At 47.4% G+C, this 21,058-nt stretch overlaps 1 protein-coding gene across 1 annotated transcript in view; it reads right to left on the bottom strand.

Annotated features, from left to right (window-relative positions):
• Positions 1-425: 425 nt before the first annotated feature.
• ADAR (adenosine deaminase RNA specific) overlaps positions 426-21,058 on the bottom strand; it is a 60,478-nt gene continuing 39,845 nt past the window's right edge. The window contains exons 11-15 of the mRNA XM_060253496.1: positions 18,515-18,648; positions 15,088-15,270; positions 13,411-13,523; positions 5,745-5,872; positions 426-3,033 (exon numbers count right to left, since the gene is read on the bottom strand). Coding sequence (XP_060109479.1) covers positions 2,793-3,033; positions 5,745-5,872; positions 13,411-13,523; positions 15,088-15,270; positions 18,515-18,648 — 799 coding nt within the window. The 3' untranslated portion in view covers positions 426-2,792. The remainder of the gene's footprint in view (positions 3,034-5,744; positions 5,873-13,410; positions 13,524-15,087; positions 15,271-18,514; positions 18,649-21,058) is intronic.

Below are 21,058 nucleotides of genomic sequence, written 5' to 3'. Positions count from 1 at the left end.
GATGCTCTTATGAGGGGAAGGCCTCAGCCTCTCTGCCCTGTTGTTGGCCTTCCAGAGGAACTGGCTGGCCAATGTGTGAAGCAGGATGCTGGACTAGAAAGAACATTCGTCTGATCCAGCAGGGTTCTTGTGTTCTCAAAACAAGCCCCCACAGAGGAGGTGGGAGACTACTTTTGCCAGCACGCAGATCTCCGAATGACTTTGGGAACTGTCTCCAGGACGTCACTCCTATTAGCAAACCTCAGGCTGGCTTGCCTTGGATCCCTCCTACTGGTGGGGGCAGGCCTCTGGCATCCGGGAAGGCTCCTTGGGCCAGGGAAGAGCGTCGGGGGTGGGGTGGCATGCAGCCCAAAGTGCTTTTACGGGTTTCCGGGGGAATGAACGGAGCGCAGACGCCTCAAGGAATCACGCCAGGGCCAGCCCGGTACAGAAAAATTTCTCGTTTTTTTTAATTTCAGGCGGAATGTGATGACATCAAATCATCCGACAACAGGATCTAGAGGGACACTTAAAAGCAGACGTTTGAAAATAAAAAAAAAAACAAAACCTGAATTACAATGGTGGTGGCTGCGGCAAAAAGGGCACGGACTTGCCATGAACGAGTTTACATCTGTTTTCTGATCTAGAGTCTCGGCGACTGGGGAAAGTGGACAGGAGAAAAGACAGCTGGGGGGGTGGGTGGAAGGGAGAGAGGAGGGGGGGGAAACAAAAGGCAAGTTAAAAGGAGGAGAGAGGCTGCCTCGTGGTGGGGGGGAAAACACATTTTGCATAAGAGAACCTTGCCAGCCGAGCTGAGCTGCAGCGGCGAAAGCCTGGATGTGCCGACAGGATGGGGAGGGGGGCGGGGACAAAGGCAAATGCCAAGCGGCCTGGCTGATCAGAAGTTAGGAACCCTTCGCGGGTCCAGCCCTGGAGAACCGCATGGGGCAGGAAGGGTTTCTGTGGGCGGCAGCTGCTTCTGGTTTTCCGCTCGTCTGGTGGACTGGGGGGGGTGGGGGGGCTGGTGGGAAGTGCAGCTTTGAAGCATTAAAGGCAGGGCTTTTTTTGGAGCAAGGACGCCCTTTAGGCCACTCCCCCCTGATGTAGCCAATCCTGGAGCTTACAGTAGGCCCTGTGCTAAGAGCCCTGTAAGCTCCAGGATTGGCTACATCGGGGGGGGGGGGAGTGGCCTAGCATGCAAAGGCGTTCCTGCTACAAAAAAAAGCCCCTATTAAAGGAGATTTGTATTTCATCTCCATGGTCTCTTTTTTTCCTTCCAGTTTTCAGAGGGAAGGGCCTGCCATTCTGGATTCTGCAGTTTGGAGCCATGGGGTGGGGGGGGGGGAGCTATGTTTCTGCATCCAAAGCAAAATTTCCTGAACGTAATTTTTAAAAACCCTTCTGCCGTGTCAGTGAGATCAACTCTAATTTAGCCTTTTCATCACCAGCGTGTTTTGTGGGTGCAACGGAAACCCCACCTTTCTCCCCTACACGATGGGGGAGTAGTCAGGCACGAAGGCCACCCCCTTTTCCCCACAATCTGGAGTGGTACGGTCGCAGAAGACCGGCTCGGCTTTGGTTTGTGCGAATCAGGCCTGAGCGGTTTCACTGGACCCCAAAGCTGTCTTGCTGGAGGCCTTTGGGCTCTATGACCCTAGCCCCTGCTCCTTTTCCTCAAATGCTCTAAACGAGCAAGGCACAATGCCATTTGCTCGTTCCGGATCGCTCGTTCCTTAGAGGGAGAGATTCTGCCAGCTTTCCAGCGACCGGTTTTATTCTGAAGGCTAGCTGCAAAGGTGGTTTTTTGCCCACCTCGAGCGTCTCCTAAATCCTCCCCTTCTTTTGGCTACGTGGCTCTTCAACGCGGCAGGAAGACTGGCTGGCTCCTCAGAACGGAGCCTAAAAATACAGAGGGTTCAGCTGAGAAGGGCAGTGGGGGAAGGAAGGAAGGAAGGAAGGAGCGCGCAGGGTTCGTGCCGGATTGACAAGTTCGACATCACGGTCTTCTATTAAGCAATGAAGGAATGAGGAAGCTGCCCTGCTTCGTTAGCTAAAAATAAGCAAAGCAGCTGTCGGTGCACACCTGGAGAAACAGCTGGACTTTAGTGGCAGACGGGATTCTGCAGAGAGGCTAGGGGAGACATCAGGGCAACCGCACAACGGGACGCTGCCCTGGGCCCCCCCAAACCGTGTGGATGGGAAAGGCTGAAGACCCTACAGGCGCTCGGTGCCAGGGTCCTACTCAACTGACCAAGAAGGGGAATCTTTATATCCTCCAGGGAAGGCGCTGTAAGAACTGGGAAAATGGGAGGCAGAAAAGGAAAGACCCAGAGGCGTGCCTTGAATGGCGGGGGACCGATTCACAGCTTGAAAGGAAGTTTCAAATCACGATTCTCCCCCCCCCCCCCCACACATCCGGGAAGGCCGAGAGTTGGCGAGGCGGAATAAGAGGCAGCCTCCTGATTTTGGAGGGGGTGGGGGTGGGAAGGACACAGACAACATGTGTGGACGCTGGTGGATCTCTCTCTCTCTCTCTGGATGCCTTCTCAATGTTTGCCAAAGGGGGGGATTAAGGGGCACAAGGGCAGAACCCCCTCCCCTCTGCCTCCCGACAGAGTTTAAAACGTGCTGTAAATTTAACCGGAAGGAAGGCCTCGGAAAAATTCAGACTCCTAATTAGTATTTCCTGCTTCCGTTAAAAAAAAAACAAAAACGCAAAATACAATTTAAAAAAAAAATGTCCCTTTCCCTTCTCCGGCCAGGAAAAAAAAAAAGACTGCCCTTCCCCCACCCCCTCCCTTGTGCGGCCCCCGCTAGACGTCGGCCGCGCTGAAGGTCTTCTCCTCTTGGGGCTTGCAGATCCAGCTCCCGTAGCCCATCTCCTGCAACGCCCAGAAGAAGCTCTGCTTGGCACTCTGGTATGCGGCGGCCGCCTCCTTGGCCTCCGAATAGACCGTCAGCTGCTGCAGGCTCTTGCGCTCCGTCTTGGCACACAGCTCTTGGAACAGCAGGAACAGGTTCCGCTTGGAGACCCGGGAGACGTCCAGTTTTGGTCTGCAACGAGAGGGAAGTGCTTCTCAAGCATCGTGGGGACAGGAGGTGGCAAGGGGACAAAACCTCAGACTTCACAAACAATGAGGCACGCGGGAAATCAAAGGCATGGAGGCGCACTGGCCTTTGAATCCCAGTGCCAGGGGGCCTCAGCCTCCCTGCCCTGTTGCTGGCCCTTCGGAGGAACTGGTTGAGGCCACTGTGTGAGGCAGAATGCTGGACTAGATGGACCCTCACTGGTCTGATCCAGCAGGGCTCTTCTCCTGTACTTATCAGGGGAAGGCCTCATTCTCTGTGCCCTGTTGCTGACCCTTCGGAGGAACTGGTTGAAGCCACTGTGTGAGGCAGGATGCTGGACTAGATGGACCCTCACTGGTCTGATCCACCAGGGCTCTTCTGATGTTCTTATGAGGGGAAGGCCTCGGCCTCTCTGCCCTGTTGTTGGTCCTCCAGAGGAACTGGTTGAAGCTACTGTATGAGACAGGAGGCTGGACTAAATGGACCCTCACTGGTCTGATCCAGCAGGGCTCATCTGACGTTCTTATGAGGGGAAGGCCTCAGCCTCTCTGCCCTCCTTGTTGGCCCTCCAGAGGAACTGGCTGAGGCCACTGTGTGAGACAAGAGGCTGGTCTAGATGGAGCCTCACTTGTCTGATCCAGCAGGGCTCATCTGACGTTCTTATGAGGGGAAGGCCTCGGCCTCTCTGCCTTTTGGTTGGCCTTGCAGAGGAACTGGCCGGCCACTGTGTGAGACAGGATGCCGGACTAGATGGACCACTGCTCTGATCCAGCTGGATGGCGAGGCTACGTCAAGGAGACAACGGTGCACAAAGAAAGGCTGCAAGTGACTGGCACTCCCTGGGAACTGAACAAGGATGTGGCCAATTCTCCCCCTTCAAGGAAGAAATCAAACTTCCTTGTTCTTACGGCAAATGAACTCTTAACACACCTGCTCTAGACTCAAATCCAAAAGCACCTTAGTGATAAACATAAATTTTTTTTTGAGGAGGGGGGGGGGTAGAAGCTTTCAGGACATAAAGGTCCCCTGGTCAGATAGGAGTCCGAGTGGAGATCTCAGAGTCCTTCTATCCCAGTCAGAAGGTGGGAGGGGTGTTGCAAAGAAGGAATTCAAGACTGCAGCGCCATAACCGCAATATGCGATCAGATTTGATCAGAGCAGGGGAGAAACGCTGAGGGCCAGAAAATCAGTCTCTGGAGCGAGAAAAAAAAATCCCATGTCTCTATTCAGCCCCGGGGGCAGTTCTGAATCTATGGACTTTAGCTCCTTCACAGCTCAAGGGGCCTCCATACCTACTCACAGGGCTTTTTTTGAACAGGAACCCACAGGAACAGAGTTCTGGTTGGCTCGGTATCGGGGGTGTGCCCTAATATGTAAATGAGCTCCTGTGTGACAATGGGGGTGTGCCCTAATATGCAAATCGGGTTCCTGCTGGGCTGCTTCTACAAAAAAGCCGTGTGAAACAACAGTGACATCAGGGGGTGTGGTTTAATATGCAAAACGGGTTCCTGCTGGGCTGCTTCTACAAAAAAGCCCTGTGTGAAACCATGGTGACATCAGGGGGTGTGGTTTAATATGCAAAACGGGTCCCTGCTGGGCTGCTTCTACAAAAACAGCCTTGCATGAAGCGACAGTGATCTCAGGGGCAGTCTACCCTCTAAGCTTAGTGTGAGCTTGCTCACAGTTTTTTAGCCTCCGGCTCACACCTTTATGTCTTAGCTCTGGGAAAATGGCCCCAGAACACAATAGTTTATGCAGTGGCTCACAGCTTTAATGCCAGTAGTTCATGAAGCAGAATTTTTGCTCGCAAGACTCCACAGCTTCGAGGGAGTATTGGTCAGAGGTGTGTGGCCTAATATGCAAGTGAGGTCCTGCTGGGCCTTTTCTGCACAACCCCCTGCACGAAATAGTGATGGTCAAGGAGGTGTGGCCTAACATGCAAACGAATCCCTGCTGGGTTTTTTTCCCCTTTTTTAAAAAGCCCGTGTGAAACAAGTGACAGAAGGGTGTGGCCTAATATGCAGATGAGTCCACGCTGGGCTTTTTCTACAAGAAAAGCCCCACCTACTTGTATCGGATAAAGGAGACTCTGTCATTTGAGGTGCTCCTGGGCTTGAACCTGGCCGTTCTACTGCAGACCGACTCGGCTCCCTCCTGAAAACCACCTGCCCAGCGCCACTCTCTATTCCTACTACGGAACAAAACGTGGGGCGCAATCTACTCTTTCTCCCTCACGGAAATGAATGGAGGCTCGCACTGAATTTCAAGGTGGCTCGACGGTGTGCGGTTACCCACGTGACTCTGTCTGTCTGCGCCTGAGCCGAGATGAAAACGTTCGCTTCACTGCCAGAGGATGTCGCGATGGCAACAAGAATAAACAGCTTGGAAAAGGGTGGATTCACGGAGGACCGGTCTATCGATGGTTAACTTTTGAAGAACCCCGCGGCCTGAGATTCACGTGCCTGGATGTTAGCCTGGGACCTCCGGCAAAAGCAAAATGCTTCCTGTCCTTCAACGAGGGAAGCCCCAAAATTCCTATTGGGTGTTTTTGTTTCAGTTAAGGGTCACCGCTTGAACCTTGAGCATGCCGATAAGGAAGTAGAGGCTACCCACAATCCACTGCTTCCTTGCAGCAAGACCTTCTTGGTGCCTGCTCCACCGAGGCTCAGGTGGCAACCCTGCTGAGTCTCCCTTACCCGTCTACTTTGCCTTTTGTGCCGTCCAGGACTTCTACGTCGGTGTCGTCGGGGAGGGACCAGTTGACGCTGGACTCCTTTGTTTTGCCCGTCTGCCTTGCTGAGTCGTAGACACTGACACGGCCAACCTGAGTCAGCAGGGAAAGACAGAACGAATGACGGGAGTTCAGGAAATACTCTTCTGTGAATCGCAGGGCTGGAGGGGACCCTCCGGAGTCATCTAGTCCAACCTCCTGCACAATGCACGAAACTCACAAATCCCTCCCTGCACATACACCCCGTGACCCCTGCCTCTGTGGCCATAAGATGGCAAAAAACAAATACCGCCCCCCCAGGTCCCTGCCCATAGTGGCCTGGAGGAAAAACTGCTGCCTGAGTGGCGATAAGCATTTCCCTGGATCAGGGCTTTTTTTTTGTAGCAGGAGCTCCGTTGCCTATTAGGCCACACCCCCTGATGTAGCCAATCCTCCTGGAGCTTACAGTAGGCCCTGTACTAAGAAGCCCTGTAAGCTCTTGGAGGATTGGCTACATCAGGGGTGTGTGGCCCAGGGATGGAATTCTAGGAGCTCCTTTGCATATTAGGCCATGCCCCCCTGATGTAGCCAATCCTCCTGGAGCTTACAGGAGGCCCTGTACTAAGAAGTCCTGTAAGCTCTTGAAGGATTGGCTACATCAGGGGGGTGTGGCCCAGGGATGGAATTCTAGCAGGAGCTCCTTTGGATATTAGGCCACGCCCCCCCCGATGTAGCCAATCCTCCTGGAGCTTACAGGAGGCCCTGTAAGAAGAGCCCTGTAAGCTCTTGGAGGATTGGCTACATCAGGGAGGTGTGGCCCAGGGATGGAATTCTAGCATGAGCTCCTTTGCATATTAGGCCACGCCCTCCTGATGCAGCCAATCCTCCTGGAGCTTACAGTAGGCCCTGTACTAAGAAGCCCTGCAAGCTCCTGGAGGATTGGCTATATCAGGGGTGTGCGGCCCAGGGATGGAATTCTAGCAGGAGCTCCTTTGGATATTAGGCCACGCCCCCCTGATGTAGCCAATCCTCCAGGAGCTTCCAGCAGGCCCTGTAAGCTCTTGGAGGATTGGCTACATCAGGGGTGTGTGGCCCAGGGATGGAATTCTAGCAGGAGCTCCTTTGGATATTAAGCCACGCCCCCTGATGTAGCCAATCCTCCTAGAGCTTCCAGCAGGCCCTGTACAAAGAGCCCTGTAAGCTCTTGGAGGATAGGCCACATCAGGGAGGTGTGGCCTAATATGCAAAAGGAGTTCCTGTTACAAAAAAAGCCCTGCTGGACATGTAAGAAAGCGCCGCAAGAACTCAGCACTGATGCAATCCTTCCTGCTCTCCCTTTCATGATCTCCCTAAATTCACAGGATTAACATTGCTGTCAGATGGCCACCCAACACAGCTGTGTTGAACTCATTTGTTATGAGGGCCGGATCTGACATAAATGTCCCTTTGTTGGGCCGGGCCATGAGTGCCATGAAATGAACACGAGGTACTCGAGACAGACTTAATAAAGGTGATTTCAGATACTGAATGACAATAGCAGGTGAGTAACAACTGGCTGCGTAAGGTAAGAACATAAGAACATAAGAGAAGCCATGTTAGATCAGGCCAATGGCCCATCCAGTCCAACATTCTGTGTCACACAGCGGCCAAATATATATATATATATATATACACACACACACACACACTGTGGCTAATAGCCACTGATGGACCTCTGCTCCATATTTTTATCTAACCCCTTCTTGAAGGTGGCTATGCTTGTGGACGCCACCACCTCCTGTGGCAGTGAATTCCACATGTTAATCACCCTTTGGGTGAAGAAGTACTTCCTTTTATCCGTTTTAACCTGTCTGCTCAGCAATTTCATCGAATGCCCACGAGTTCTTGTATTGTGAGAAAGGGAGAAAAGTACTTCTTTCTCTACTTTCTCCATCCCATGCATTATCTTGTAAACTTCTATCATGTCACCCCTCAGTCGACGTTTCTCCAAGCTAAAGAGCCCTAAGCGTTTTAACCTTTCTTCATAGGGAAGGTGTTCCAGCCCTTTAATCATTTTAGTTGCCCTTTTCTGAACTTTCTCCAATGCTATAATATCCTTTTTGAGGTGCGGCGACCAGAACTGCACACAGTACTCCAAATGACACCGCACCATCGATTTATACAGAGGCATTATGATACTGGCTGATTTGTTTTCAATTCCCTTCCTAATAATTCCCAGCATGGCGTTGGCCTTTTTTATTGCAAACGCACACTGTCTTGACATTTTCAGTGAATTATCTACCATGACCCCAAGATCTCTCTCTTGGTCTGTCTCTGCCAGTTCACACCCCATCAACTTGTATTTGTAGCTGGGATTCTTGGCCCCAATGCGCATTACTTTGCACTTGGCCACATTGAACCGCATCTGCCACGTTGACGCCCACTCACCCAGCCTCAACAGATCCCTTTGGAGTTCCTCACAATCCTCTCTGGTTCTCACCACCCTGAACAATTTAGTGTCATCCGCAAATTTGGCCACTTCACTGCTCACTCCCAACTCTAAATCATTTATGAACAAGTTAAAGAGGATGGGACCCAGTACCGAGCCCTGCGGCACCCCACTGCTTACCGTCCTCCACTGCGAAGACTGCCCATTTATACTCACTCTCTGCTTCCTATTACTCAGCCAGTTTTTGATCCACAAGAGGACCTGTCCTTTTACTCCATGACTCTCAAGCTTTCTAAGGAGCCTTTGATGAGGAACTTTATCAAAAGCTTTCTGGAAGTCAAGGTAAACAACATCTATCGGGTCTCCTTTGTCCACATGTTTGTTCACCCCCTCAAAGAAATGTAACAGGTTAGTGAGGCAAGATCTTCCCTTGCAGAACCCATGCTGAGTCTTCCTCAATAACCCGTGTTCATCAATGTGCCTACTCATTCTGTCCTTGATAATGGTTTCTACCAACTTTCCCGGTATTGAAGTCAGACTGACTGGCCTGTAATTTCCCGGATCTCCTCTGGAACCCTTTTTAAAGATGGGGGTGACATTTGCTACCTTCCAGTCCTCAGGAACGGAGGCAGATTTCAATGAAAGATTACAGATTTTTGTTAGAAGATCCACAAGTTCAACTTTGAGTTCTTTCAGAACTCTCGGATGTATGCCATCCGGACCCGGTGACTTATTAGTTTTTAATTTGTCTATCAGTTGTAGGACCTCCTCTTTTGTCACCTCAATCTGACTCAGGTCTTTCAACACCCCTTCCAATATTAGTGGTTCTGGGGCGGGCAAACACTTCTCATCTTCCACGGTGAAGACGGAGGCAAAAAATGCATTCAGCATTTTTTGGTGTGGAATGCAGAAGGGTAGTAGGGTGTGGAATAGGGCAGAAGGTTACTTCATGAATGGTACACAGTGAGCAGCAGAAAGATAGCACATAAAGCAAGGTCTCAGGGTTATTACAGGAAATATGGCAAGAGGCATTCTTGAGACACTGAGGAAATTATTGTGACTTCCTCTGAAAAGTTTAAAACGGGAGGCCAAACTTTCTCAACGTAAGAGCCACATAGAATAAACGTCAGATGTTTGGGAGCCGAAAGAAATGAATGTCAGATGTTTGAGAGAAGGGGAGAGGAAGAGAGGTGGAAAGAAAGCAACTTTAACTTTAAATGAATTCTCCAAGCTGCTAGCTGGCTTGGCAAAGTGATTTAAAGAGAGAAATGTCAGCGTTGGCAACGAGACAGAAAACCTAGGTCTCAAAACTCCATCCACAAAGATGCAAAGACTAAATGGACATAAGTCTGACATTAGAAATCACAACATTCCGTTGCTGATCTAAGAGTAGCAGGGCTCATGAAGCAATTTCAAAAGGAGATTGGACAGAGAGAGAGACTGCTCAACTGCAATTGACAATGAAACTCAAGAAAATGCTTTTTCCTGGACTGAACTGAGACCTCGGTTTCCTGTCTCATTAGCATTTAGAACCACTCCGCTCTCCAAGATATAAGAACCAATCCAAAAGTCCTAATTCCTAATCAGGGTCTTTTTGGATGAAAATAAACCCAGACAGGAACAGAGAAATCCAATATTTTCTTTCCTTTTTTTAAAACCAGGGATGGCCAAACTGTGGCTTGGGAGCCACATGTAATGCTTTCACACATACCGTGGCTCTTGAAGCCCCCTGACCTCTCCATTGGCCAACTTGGAGAAGGCATTTCTCTCTTTAAATCACTTTGCCAAGCCAGCTGGCAGCTTGGAGAATTCATTTAAAGTTAAAGTTGCTTTCTTTCCACCTCTCTTCCTCCCTCCTTCTCTCAAACATCTGACATTCATTTCTTTCGGCTCCCAAACATCTGACGTTTATTCTATGCGGCTCTTTCGTTGAGCAAGTTTGGCCTCCCGTTTTAAACTTTTCAGAGGAAGTCACAATAATTTCCTCAGTGTGTCAAAAATGCCTCTTGCCATAATGATATTTCCTGTAATAACCCTGAGACCTTGCTTTTTTGCTATCTTTCTGCTGTTCACTGTGTACCATTCATGAAGTAACCTTCCGCCCTGCGCAAGACAAACCAAGGTTGACTTATCTGGTCAGTGTCTGCACAATGTTATGCTGGACTATGGGGGGAGGGACTGATATAGTGGGGTTTTGGCACTTAAACTTTCAAGTTTGTAATTGCTGGACCTCAGTTACATGTAGAGGGGCTTTGCCTTCCAAAAGCAGTTCTAGCAAGAGTCATCTTGCCTGTCGTGCTCATCAGTCAATAAATCTTTTCTTTCATTAAATGGTGTGTTGGATGTAAGAGACTTGCAGTACTTGACACAGTGTACACTGGAAGCAGGAGAAAGAAGTTGCTTGTGGGCCACAAGTTTGACGCACCTGATCTAGCCTCTGTTTAAAAACCTCCAAAGGAGAGCCCAATACTTCCCGAGGCAGCCTGTTCCACTGAGAAATCGCTCCAATTGTCAGGAAGTTCTTCCTAATGTTTAGCTGAAAACTCTTTTGATTTAATTTCAACCCACTGGTTCTGGTCCGACCTTCTGGGACCATAGAAAACAATTCCACATCATCCTCTATATGACAGCCCTTCAAGTACTTGAAGATGGTGATCCTATCACCTCTCATCTGCCTCTTTCCAGGCTAAATATCCCCAGCTCCTTCAACCTTTCCTCATAGGACTTGGTCTCCAGACCCCTCACTATCTTTGTCGCCCTCCTCTGCACCCGTTCCAGTTTGTCTACATCCTTCTTAAAATGGGATGCCCAAAACTGAACACAATACTCCAGGTGAGGTCTTACCAGAGCAGAGTAAAGTGATACCATCACTTCATGTGATCTGGGCTCTATACAACCCAAAATCACATTTGCCTTTTTAGCTACTGCATCACACTGCTGACTCATGTTCACTAAGACTCCTATATCCTTTTTTACACATACTACTGCCAAGACAAGTCTTCCCCATCCTATAACCATGCATTGGATTCTTCCTACCTAAACAAAGAACTTTACCTTTATCCCGGTTATTGTTTGTTTTAGTCCACTTTTCCAGCCTGTTAAGATCATACTGTATCCTGACTCTTTCTTCTACTGTATTTGCGACCCCCCCCCCCAATTTAGTATCATTTAGCAAATTTAATAAGCATTCCCTCTATTCCTTCATCCAAATAGTTTATAAAGATGTTGAACAAAGCAGCATCCAGGACAGATCCTTGAGGCACTCCACTTGTCACTCCTTTCCAAGAGGATGAGGAACCATTCACAAGTACTTTTGGTCTCTCTGTCAACCAGTTACAGATCCACCTAATGGTAACAGGATCCAAACTATATTTTACCAACTTTTCAACAAGAAAAGTGTGTGGAACCTTATCAAACACCTTACTGAAATCAAGATAAACTATGTCTACAGAATTCCCCTGATCCAGCAAGGTAGTAACTTTCTCAAAAAAGATTCGGTTAGTCTGACAAGACTACTTCTTGAGAACCCCTTGCTGGCTCTTAGTAATCACAGCAGTCCTTCCTAAAATTTACAGGATTGACTTTGATTATTTGTTCTGAAACTTTTGCAGGTATAGATGTCAACCTGGATGGATCAGATTCAGTAGTTACCCAGATACTACTTTTCCCCCTTCTTGAAGATGGGGACAACATCTGCCTCCCTGCAATCTTCCAGCACCTCATCTGTTCTCCATGAATTCTCAAAAATAGCGGACAGGCTCAGAAATTACACCCACAAGTTCTTTTAGTACTCTTGGATGCAGTTCTGGAACCAGTGCCTTTCATAAGAACGCTAAGAGAAGCCATGTTGGAGGGCTTCTGGAGTTCTGGCCCCACTGGTGGACCTTCTGATGGCATCTGGTTTCTGGTCACTGCATGACACAGAGTGCTGGACTGGGTGGGTCACTGGCCTGATCCAACATGGCTTCTCTTATGCTCTCTAGATCCCAGAGCCAGGAGGCAACATCAGGGGATGGTCTCGGTTCTATGTTGCTTTTCGAGTCTGACAAACACTGCAGGTGCTTCCGGGCACAGTGTTTGTCTGACTCGAAAAGCAACTGTGATTATATCACTCGTTAGTCCCAATATTACATCTGTGCCTGATGAAGCATTCTGGGAAACGGTTAGTTTACCGGTCTACCGCTACATTTGGACTTCCAATTTTGGGACATCTCGAATATATTTGTAATCTACAATAAAATTTCATTTTACCGCATTGAATTCCACGTGAGCGCAGGAGCCAAAATGGAGTGCTTGCTCTTTAAATATGGAGAGATGCGCACCTTTCAGGTGGAGCAGCATTATGCAATGACTGTTTCATTTGGGTCAGATTTGGTTTTGCGATTGTTTGTGCATTGAAATTGTATTTTGGATGTGGTATTTTGAATAAGTGATTTTTCATGTGTGGTTAAATATATTAGTATTTGCAGTATCTAGCTGTATTTAGTATCTAGCTTTCGCTTTCCTATTCCCAGTTCATTTACACAGCTTCCTCTTTTGCTTGCCTCCAGAGGAACTGGTTGAGGCCATTGTGTGAGGCACGATGCTGGACTAGATGGACCCTCACTGGTCTGATCCAGCAGGGCTCTTCTGATGTTCTTATGAGGGGAAGGCCTCAGCCTCTCTGCCCTGTTGTTGGCCCTCCAGAGGAACTGGTTGAGGCCACTGTGTGAGACAGAATGCTGGACTAAATGGACCCTCACTGGTCTGATCCAGCAGGGCCCTTCTGATGTTCTTCTGAGGGAGTGGCCTCGGCCTCTCTGCCCTGTTCTTGGCCCTCCAGAGGAACTGGTTGAGGCACATGTGTGAGACAGGATGATCGACTACAATGACCCTCGCTGGTCTGATCCAGCAGGGCTTTTCTGATGTTACTATGTTGCTTTTAACTAGGGAGGCCAGGGACTGAACCTTGGACCTTCTGCATCTTCACCAGGATCTAGGTGTCTAACATTGAGCACGTAAAGGACTGTTCTGCTTCTGTAAGCCATCCTCTCATCATTTGCAGGAAAAAACTATGGCCTTTGCAACTACCGCACTGCAATTTTTGTTACGGTCTCGAGCTAAAGGTGGGGGACACCCCAAAATCTCCAACGTAAAGCAGGTTACCTAACCCGGTAAGGCCGAACGGCAACTAAATGCATACGGGAAAGGTGCGACAGTGCCCAGAGAGCGTATGCAGACGTACCTCAGGGTGGTTGACACAATACGGCTCTTGGAGCCCCGCCTGGAATGCAGTGCCATCTCTCGACATGCGGCAGCAGATGGCCCTCGTCAGGTGACCTTGGCTGTACAGGTAGCCTGGAAAGGAGAAGGGGGGGGGGAGAAGTCTGAGCGGCATGGAGGTATTCCAGTGGGAGACAGCGGCTGGACGAACACTCGTCAGGGATGCTCTAGGCTGATCCTGCATTGAGTAGGGGTTGGACTAGATGGCCTGTATGACCCCTTCCAACTCTATGATCTTAACTATATCAGCCTCGGAACAGCTTCCCTTCCCCCACATGTTTGGAATGACCACAATCCCTCCAGTCTGACTCCCTCACCCAGCTAGATACTGACTTCTTGGAAACTAAATTTGCGACTGTCTGGTTTCCATTTCTGGAATGTTTAGCAAGGAAGAATATCATTCAATACTAGAAGGTATTAACGCCATCTATTAAGAAGAAGAAGAAGATATTGGATTTATATCCCGCCCTCCACTCCGAAGAGTCTCAGAGCGGTTCACAATCTCCTTTACCTTCCTCCCCCACAACAGACACCCTGTGAGGTGGGTGGGGCTGGAGAGGGCTCTCACAGCAGCTGCCCTTTCAAGAACAACCTCTGCCAGAGCTATGGCTGACCCAAGGCCATGCTAGCAGGTGCAAGTGGAGGAGTGGGGAATCAAACCCGGTTCTCCCAGATAAGAGTCCGCGCACTTAACCACTACACCAAACAGAAGATATTGGATTTATATCTTGCCCTATATTCCGAATCTCAGAGTTTCAGGGCGGTCACAATCTCCTTTACCTTCCTCCCCACCCAACAGACACCCTGTGAGGTGGGTGGGGCTGAGAGAGCTCTCTCAGAAGCTACCCTTTCAAGGACAACCTCTGCCAGAGCTATGGCTGACGCAAGGCCATTCCAGCAGCTGCAAGTGGAGAAGTGGGGAAATCAAACCCAGTTCTGCCAGTTTGGTGTAGTGGTTAAGTGTGTGGACTCTTATCTGGGAGAACCGGGTTTGATTCCCCACTCCTCCACTTGCACCTGCTGGAATGGCCTTGGGTCAGCCATAGCTCTGGCAAAGGATGTCCTTGAAAGGGCAGCTGCCCCACCCACCTCACAGGGTGTCTGTTGTGGGGGGAGAAGATATAGGAGATTGTAAGCCACTCTAAGTCTCTGATTCAGAGAGAAGGGCGGGCTATAAATCTGCAATTCTTCTTCACCCAGATAAGAGTCCACACACTTAACCATTACACCAAACTGGCTCTCCTCTATATTTTTTCTTTGCTTTCGTATCGTTAATAACTGACCAATTTAATTATTATTATCTTTTAAAAAAAAACTAATTATGCCTCAGGTCTACGTCTCTGTATTTCGGAATGACTTCTGTTCAGTGTATTGTTATTGCATCTATTTACAATTCTTCCGATAACATTTATAGAACGTTTAAAAAAAATCCCTCCATCAAAGAACACAGAAACACACACTCAGCAAACAAGAGAAAACGGGAACTCAGACTAACAGCTTTGTGCCTCCCTGCCTGCCCCTCCTGGACAGTTCAGCTCCCCCCTCCCAAAGAAGAAAACGCTTTTTTGTTCCCTAGCTACGATCCAAGAGGCGGAGAGATCCCAAGCAGCGCTGTTGAGGGGAAGGAAGCGCTTCCTACCCAGCGTCACAGAGCGGAGATAGACCGGCTGCAGGAAATGGGACAGCAGCGCCCCCTGCAGGCCCAGCACATTCCAGCGAAGGATCTTGTCGCTGCAGGACATGGTGCGGAGGCGCTCGCCGTGCTGGATCCCGTCCCACGTTGGCACGATGTCGCTCGACTCCACGGGAATGGTGCCTTCGCCTGTTTGGGGAAGCCAGAAATCAGACATGCTAAAAACCTGGAAAAGCGCAAGCGTGGTGCCCACTGCACCAGTCCCGTGACCCAGCTCATGGGGTAGCTGGCTGCCCGGCTGCCCAAGAAACAAAAAATATTGTGCAAATCACACTATTAAATATCTTGTACAATTTATATTATATCGTGTAAAAACATACAAAAATTTCAATATATACAAAACATTTCAGCAACGCAAAGTCTCAAATGTATTATTTCAAGGAGGACCCCACAAAGTCTCTTATTTTCACAAAGAGAGTGCTATGACTCAGAAATAAAGTTCCAAAGGAGTCCCTCCGTTGTTTGTCGGCTTCCGAAGGAAAAACGCTCGCCTTCACACAACTACCGGTTTTTAATTGCGTTCCGCTGCTCCTGCAGCTTCCTCGTAAGCCAACTTTGTACTCAGGGTACACAACTGAATCTTGGATTCTTTTACAGGAAGCTCATATGCTCCATCCACGTTAGTGCACGGGAAGGGGAGAAAAGCAAATTAGTGTTCTTTAACACGATGAAGCTTAACAGCAGTGCATTTGCGCTTCCCCTCAAATTTTTGTATGTTTTTACACAATGTAATATAAATTGTACAAGATATTTAATAGTGTGATTGGCACAATATTTTTTGTTTCATTTGTATTTTGTATATTGTGCTGCCATTGTCCTTTGCGGCTGTCCAAGAAGGCTAACAAAACTAGGCAGAGAGGCCAAGGCCTTCAAGGCTCCGGGGTGAGGAAACGTTTGGAGGTCTGTTGCCTCTGGGTGAGAGCAGGGGTGAAATTCTAGCAGGAGCTCCTTTGCATATTAGGCCACCCCCCCCAATGTAGCCAATCCTCCAAGAGCTTACAACAAACGGCTTCTATTTCAGCCCACAGTGGGTCTGAGCACTGAGTCTGAGGAGACAAGATGAAAACCTGGAACGCCAAACTACTTATTTAGAAGAAAGCAGAAGTCAAGTCGCAGCTTTAAGACCAAACAAGTTTTATTCAGAACATTAGCTTTCGTGTGCTAAAAGCACAGTATTTCCCACGAAGGGATGAGGTACAGTGGGCTGAAATACATGCGGTTTGTTGATTAAGAGGGCAAACTGACTGGGTTTATAATGTATAGATTGATGTTGAGAAGTAAATTAGGTGGACAAGAACAAGGAAATACATGTCCTTTTTTTGATTTACCTAGGCTTGCAGGAACACCAATTGCCTGGCAACTTTTATTATCTTTTATGGCTATCCAGACCAAATGGCCTTCTAAACTGTCACACTGTTCCACTGTGTGATCCCAGCCAGTATGCCCTCTTAATCAACAAACTGCATGTATTTCAGCCCACTGTACCTGATCCCCCCCGTCTGATGAAGTGTGCTTAGAGAGCACATGAAAGCTTACGTTCTGAATAAAACTTGGTCGGTCTTAAAACGTGCCACTTGACTCCTGCTTTGTTCAACTACTTCAGACTGACACAGCTGCCCACTTGGATCTAAAAAAGAGCCTTGTAAGCTCTTGGAGGATTGGCTAAATCAGGGGGTGTGTGGCCTAATATGCAAAGGAGCTCCTGCTAGAATTCCATCCCTGAACCACACACCCCTGATGCAGCCAATCCTCCGAGAGCTTACAGGGCTCTTCGTACAGGGCCTACTGTAAGCTCCAGGAGGATTGGCTACATCAGGGGTGTGTGGCCTAATATGCAAAGGCGCTCCTGCTAGAATTCCATCCCTGAACCACACACCCCTGATGCAGCCAATCCTCCGAGAGCTTACAGGGCTCTTCGTACAGGGCCTACTGTAAGCTCCAGCAGGATTGGCTACATCGGAAGGGGGTGCGGCCTAATATGCAAAGGAGCTCCTGCTAGAATTCCACTCTTGGGTGGGAGGTTCTCTTTAGTCACTGTGGATGGCCCTCTTCGCTGCTATCTGGCCTGACTCCTACATAAACACTGTGTTGGTCTTAAAGGTGCCACTGGACTTGCACTCCGCTGCTTCAGACCAACGCAGCTACCTACCCGAATCCCGTTTTTAGAGCCATTGAAGCCAGCGGCCCCCGCACTCCACCCACCGACAAAGAACTTCACAATGACTCGCTGAGCAAAGATGCATAAACTCCTCCCGCATCTAGCAACCATCAGCTTCAGAAGAACGTAAGATAAGCCACGCTGGGTGACCTTGTGCTACGGGAGAAGGGAGGAAGTTCACTTGCTCTACCCCTGCGCTGTCATTTTATGAATTTATAGCACACCCCAGGCCCAGGGGTGGCTGAACTTGCTTAACGTAAGAGCCAAACAGAATAAATGGAGAAAGTAGAGAAAGAAGTCCTTTACTCCCTTTCTCACAATACAAGAACTCGTGGGCATTTGATGAAATTGCTGAGCAGTCAGGTTAGAACGGATAAAAGGAAGTCCTTCACCCAAAGGGTGATTAACATGTGGAATTCACTGCCACAGGAAGTGGTGGCGGCTACAAGCATAGCCAGCTTCAAGAGGGGATTGGATAAAAATATGGAGCAGAAGTCCATCAGTGGCTATTAGCCACAGTGTGTGTGTGTGTGTGTGTGTGTACACACACACACACACATATATATTGGCCACTGTGTGAGACAGAGTGTTGGACTGGATGGGCCACTGGCCTGATCCAACGTGGCTTCTCTTATGTTCTTATGGCCACTGTGTGACCCAGAGTGTTGGACTGGATAGGCCACTGGCCTGATCCAACATGGCTTCTCTTATGTTCTTATGGCCACTGTGTGAAACAGAGTGTTGGACTGGATGGGCCATTGGCCTGATCCAACATGGCTTCTCTTATGTTCTTAATGTCAGATGTTTGAGAGCCCCAAGATGTCAATGTCAGATGTTTGAGGAGCGGGAGGGAGGGAAGGCAGGAAGGAGGAAAGGAAAGGGATGAGGGAGGGAGAAGTGAAAAAAAAAACAACTTTAACTTTAAGTGCATTCTCCAATCCACCATCAGCAGGTCCCTGTGGAGGAGTGGGGAATGGCACACGTAAATACAGACAGAAGATCTGAGCAAGGCTGTTAACAAGAAGTCTTCGGAAGACATTAATTCCTAGGGTCGTCGTAAGTCAGAACCAGCCTGACACACGTGCCAATTTATCAAAGCTTTGCATCCCAAAGGGCTGGAGGGCCTGCTTTCCCCCCCTTTCAAACCCAAAACTGCAATTTCCCAGGACGCCAAACCCAACTGGACAGCAGACGGACGGCTCTTGTGGCACTCACCGTTTTCCACCTTGGTGCGCAACTTCCCCTGTTTGGGGTTTTCGAAGAGCGGCTGATGGGGGCCCTCCCCCACAGAGTTTGCCGGGTCGGAGCAGGATTTGTCAAAGAGAGCCCCGTCCCCGCAAGGCGCCGTGCTGGAAAACAAAAGACAAAACAAAAACAAGGAGGCGTGGAATCGCAGCTGAGCCAAAATAAGGCAGGACTGGAACAGGCTCCAGGAGGCCTGCTCCAAACCAGGGATGCTTCGTGGGGTGTGGGAATAAGAAGGGAAAGAATAGCAGGAGGAAAAGCAGCTGCTTGTCTGGAGAAAACTTGCATTAGTACAGTGCAGTGAGGCATGGTTGTGAGAGTTGGGCCGCAAAGAAAGGCCAAGCACAGAAGAACAGATGCTTTCGAGCTGTGGTGCTGGAGAAGGCTCTTTGGTTAAAACAATTTTTATTGAGTAACATATGGTAACAATATCTTATTCCGGCATCATTAATAACTTCTTTTTATCTATCCCATATATTACTTTCTAACCACCCCTCCCCCCATTACTTGACCCCCGCCGGTGTTATTTACTTATAATACTAATATTAAAAGGTACCCTTAACTAATAAAAACAAAAATTTACGTTCTTCTTCCTTCTAAGACTTAATCATTATCAAAAATTGTCCAATGTCCTTTTATTTTCCACTCTTTTTCTACGTATCTTCTGAACTTTTTCCACTCCACCTTAAAAACTTCTAAATCATAGTCTCTTAAAATTCTTGTTAATTTGTCCATTTCCCTCCATGTCATAACTTTTACAATCCAATCCCATTTCTCTGGTATTTTTTCTTGCTTCCACAACTGCACATATAATGTCCTAGCAGCTGAAAGCAAGTACCAAATTATAGTTCTATCTTCTTTTGGAAATTTTTCCATTTGTAATCCCAACAGAAAAGTCTCTGCAATTTTCTTAAATTCATATCCCAAGATCCTAGAAATTTCTTGTTGAATCATCTGCCAATACTTTTTTGCTCTTTCACAAGTCCACCACATATGGTAGAAAGAACCTTCATGTTTTTTACATTTCCAACATCTGCCTGGCATCTTATTGTTCATCTTTGCCAACTTTTTAGGAGTCCTATACCATCTATACATCATTTTAAAACAGTTCTCTTTAATACTATGACACGTCGAAAGCTTCATAGAGTTCTTCCACAAATATTCCCAAGTTTCCATCTGCATTTCTTTATTTACATTTATTGCCCACTTAATCATTTGAGATTTTACTACTTCATCTTTCGTAGACCATTTTAAAAGTAATTTATATAGTTTTGAAATTAATTTTTCATTGTCTCCAAGCAGAACTCTTTCCATTTGTTTGCTCTTTTCTTATTCCTTCCGTTTTAATATCATTATCCACCAAGCTCTTTATTTGTTGCATTTGGAACCAATCATATTTATTATTCAGCTCTTCAGCAGTTTTCAATTCTATTTTGCCACTTTGCATTTTTAATAGTTGATTATATGACAACCACTTTTCTTCACCCGTCTCAGCTGTTATTTTTATTACTTCTGCTGGCACTATCCATAACGGTTTTCTCTCATCTCCATATTTCTTATATTTTATCCATGTATTTAGCAAATTATTTCTTATATAATGGTGAGAGAAAAAAACATCCATCTTTTTTCCCCATAATACATATAAGCGTGCCAGCCAAATTTATTTCCACAACCTTCCAACGCTAAGAGTTTTTTGTTTAACAGCATCATCCATTCTTTTATCCACACTAAACAAACTGCTTCGTGATATAATTTTAAATCTGGTAATTGGAATCTGCCTCTCTCTTTTGCATCTGTTAAAATTTTCATTTTAATCCTTGGTTTCTTCCCAGCCCACACAAACTCTGAATTTTTTCTTTGCCATCTATTAAATCGTTTACTGTCTTTCACAATCGGCATAGTTTGAAACAAATACATTATTCTTGGTAGAATATTCATTTTAATTGCAGCTATTCTGCCCAGCGATGACAAATTAAGTTTATTCCATTTTAACATATCTTCATCCATTTTATGCCATAGCTTCTCATAATTATTTTTGAACAAATCAATATTCTTCATTGTTATCTCTGCACCCAAATATTTTACCTTGGAGGTAACTTCACAACCCGTTAGCCTCTGCAATTCCTTTTGCTTATTTACTTGCATATTTTTACATAGAAGTTTTGATTTTTCTTTATTAATACAAAGTCCCGCCAATTCCCCATATTCTTGTATTGTAGCTAACAACAAAGGTGTGACGTGTATGGGATTTTCATTTATAAACATTATATCATCTGCAAATGCTCTATATTTGTAAATAAATCCTTTTACTTTTAATCCTTCAATTTCTTTATCTTCTTGGATTTGCATCAGTAAGATTTCAAGAGTCATTATAAACAACAGTGGGGAAAGCGGACAGCTGGGGAAGGCTCTTGAGAGTCCCTTGGACTGCAGGAAGATTCAATCAGTCAGTCCCCTAAGAGAGATCAACCCTGACTGTTCCCTGGAAGGTCACAGATGCTGAAGCTGAAGCTC

This window comes from Heteronotia binoei, chromosome 1, assembly GCF_032191835.1.
Source record: "Heteronotia binoei isolate CCM8104 ecotype False Entrance Well chromosome 1, APGP_CSIRO_Hbin_v1, whole genome shotgun sequence".
Classification (NCBI taxonomy): Eukaryota; Metazoa; Chordata; class Lepidosauria; order Squamata; family Gekkonidae; genus Heteronotia; species Heteronotia binoei.
The sequence above is the reverse complement of the archived record's forward strand: the minus strand, read 5'-3'. Positions and strand labels throughout refer to the sequence as shown.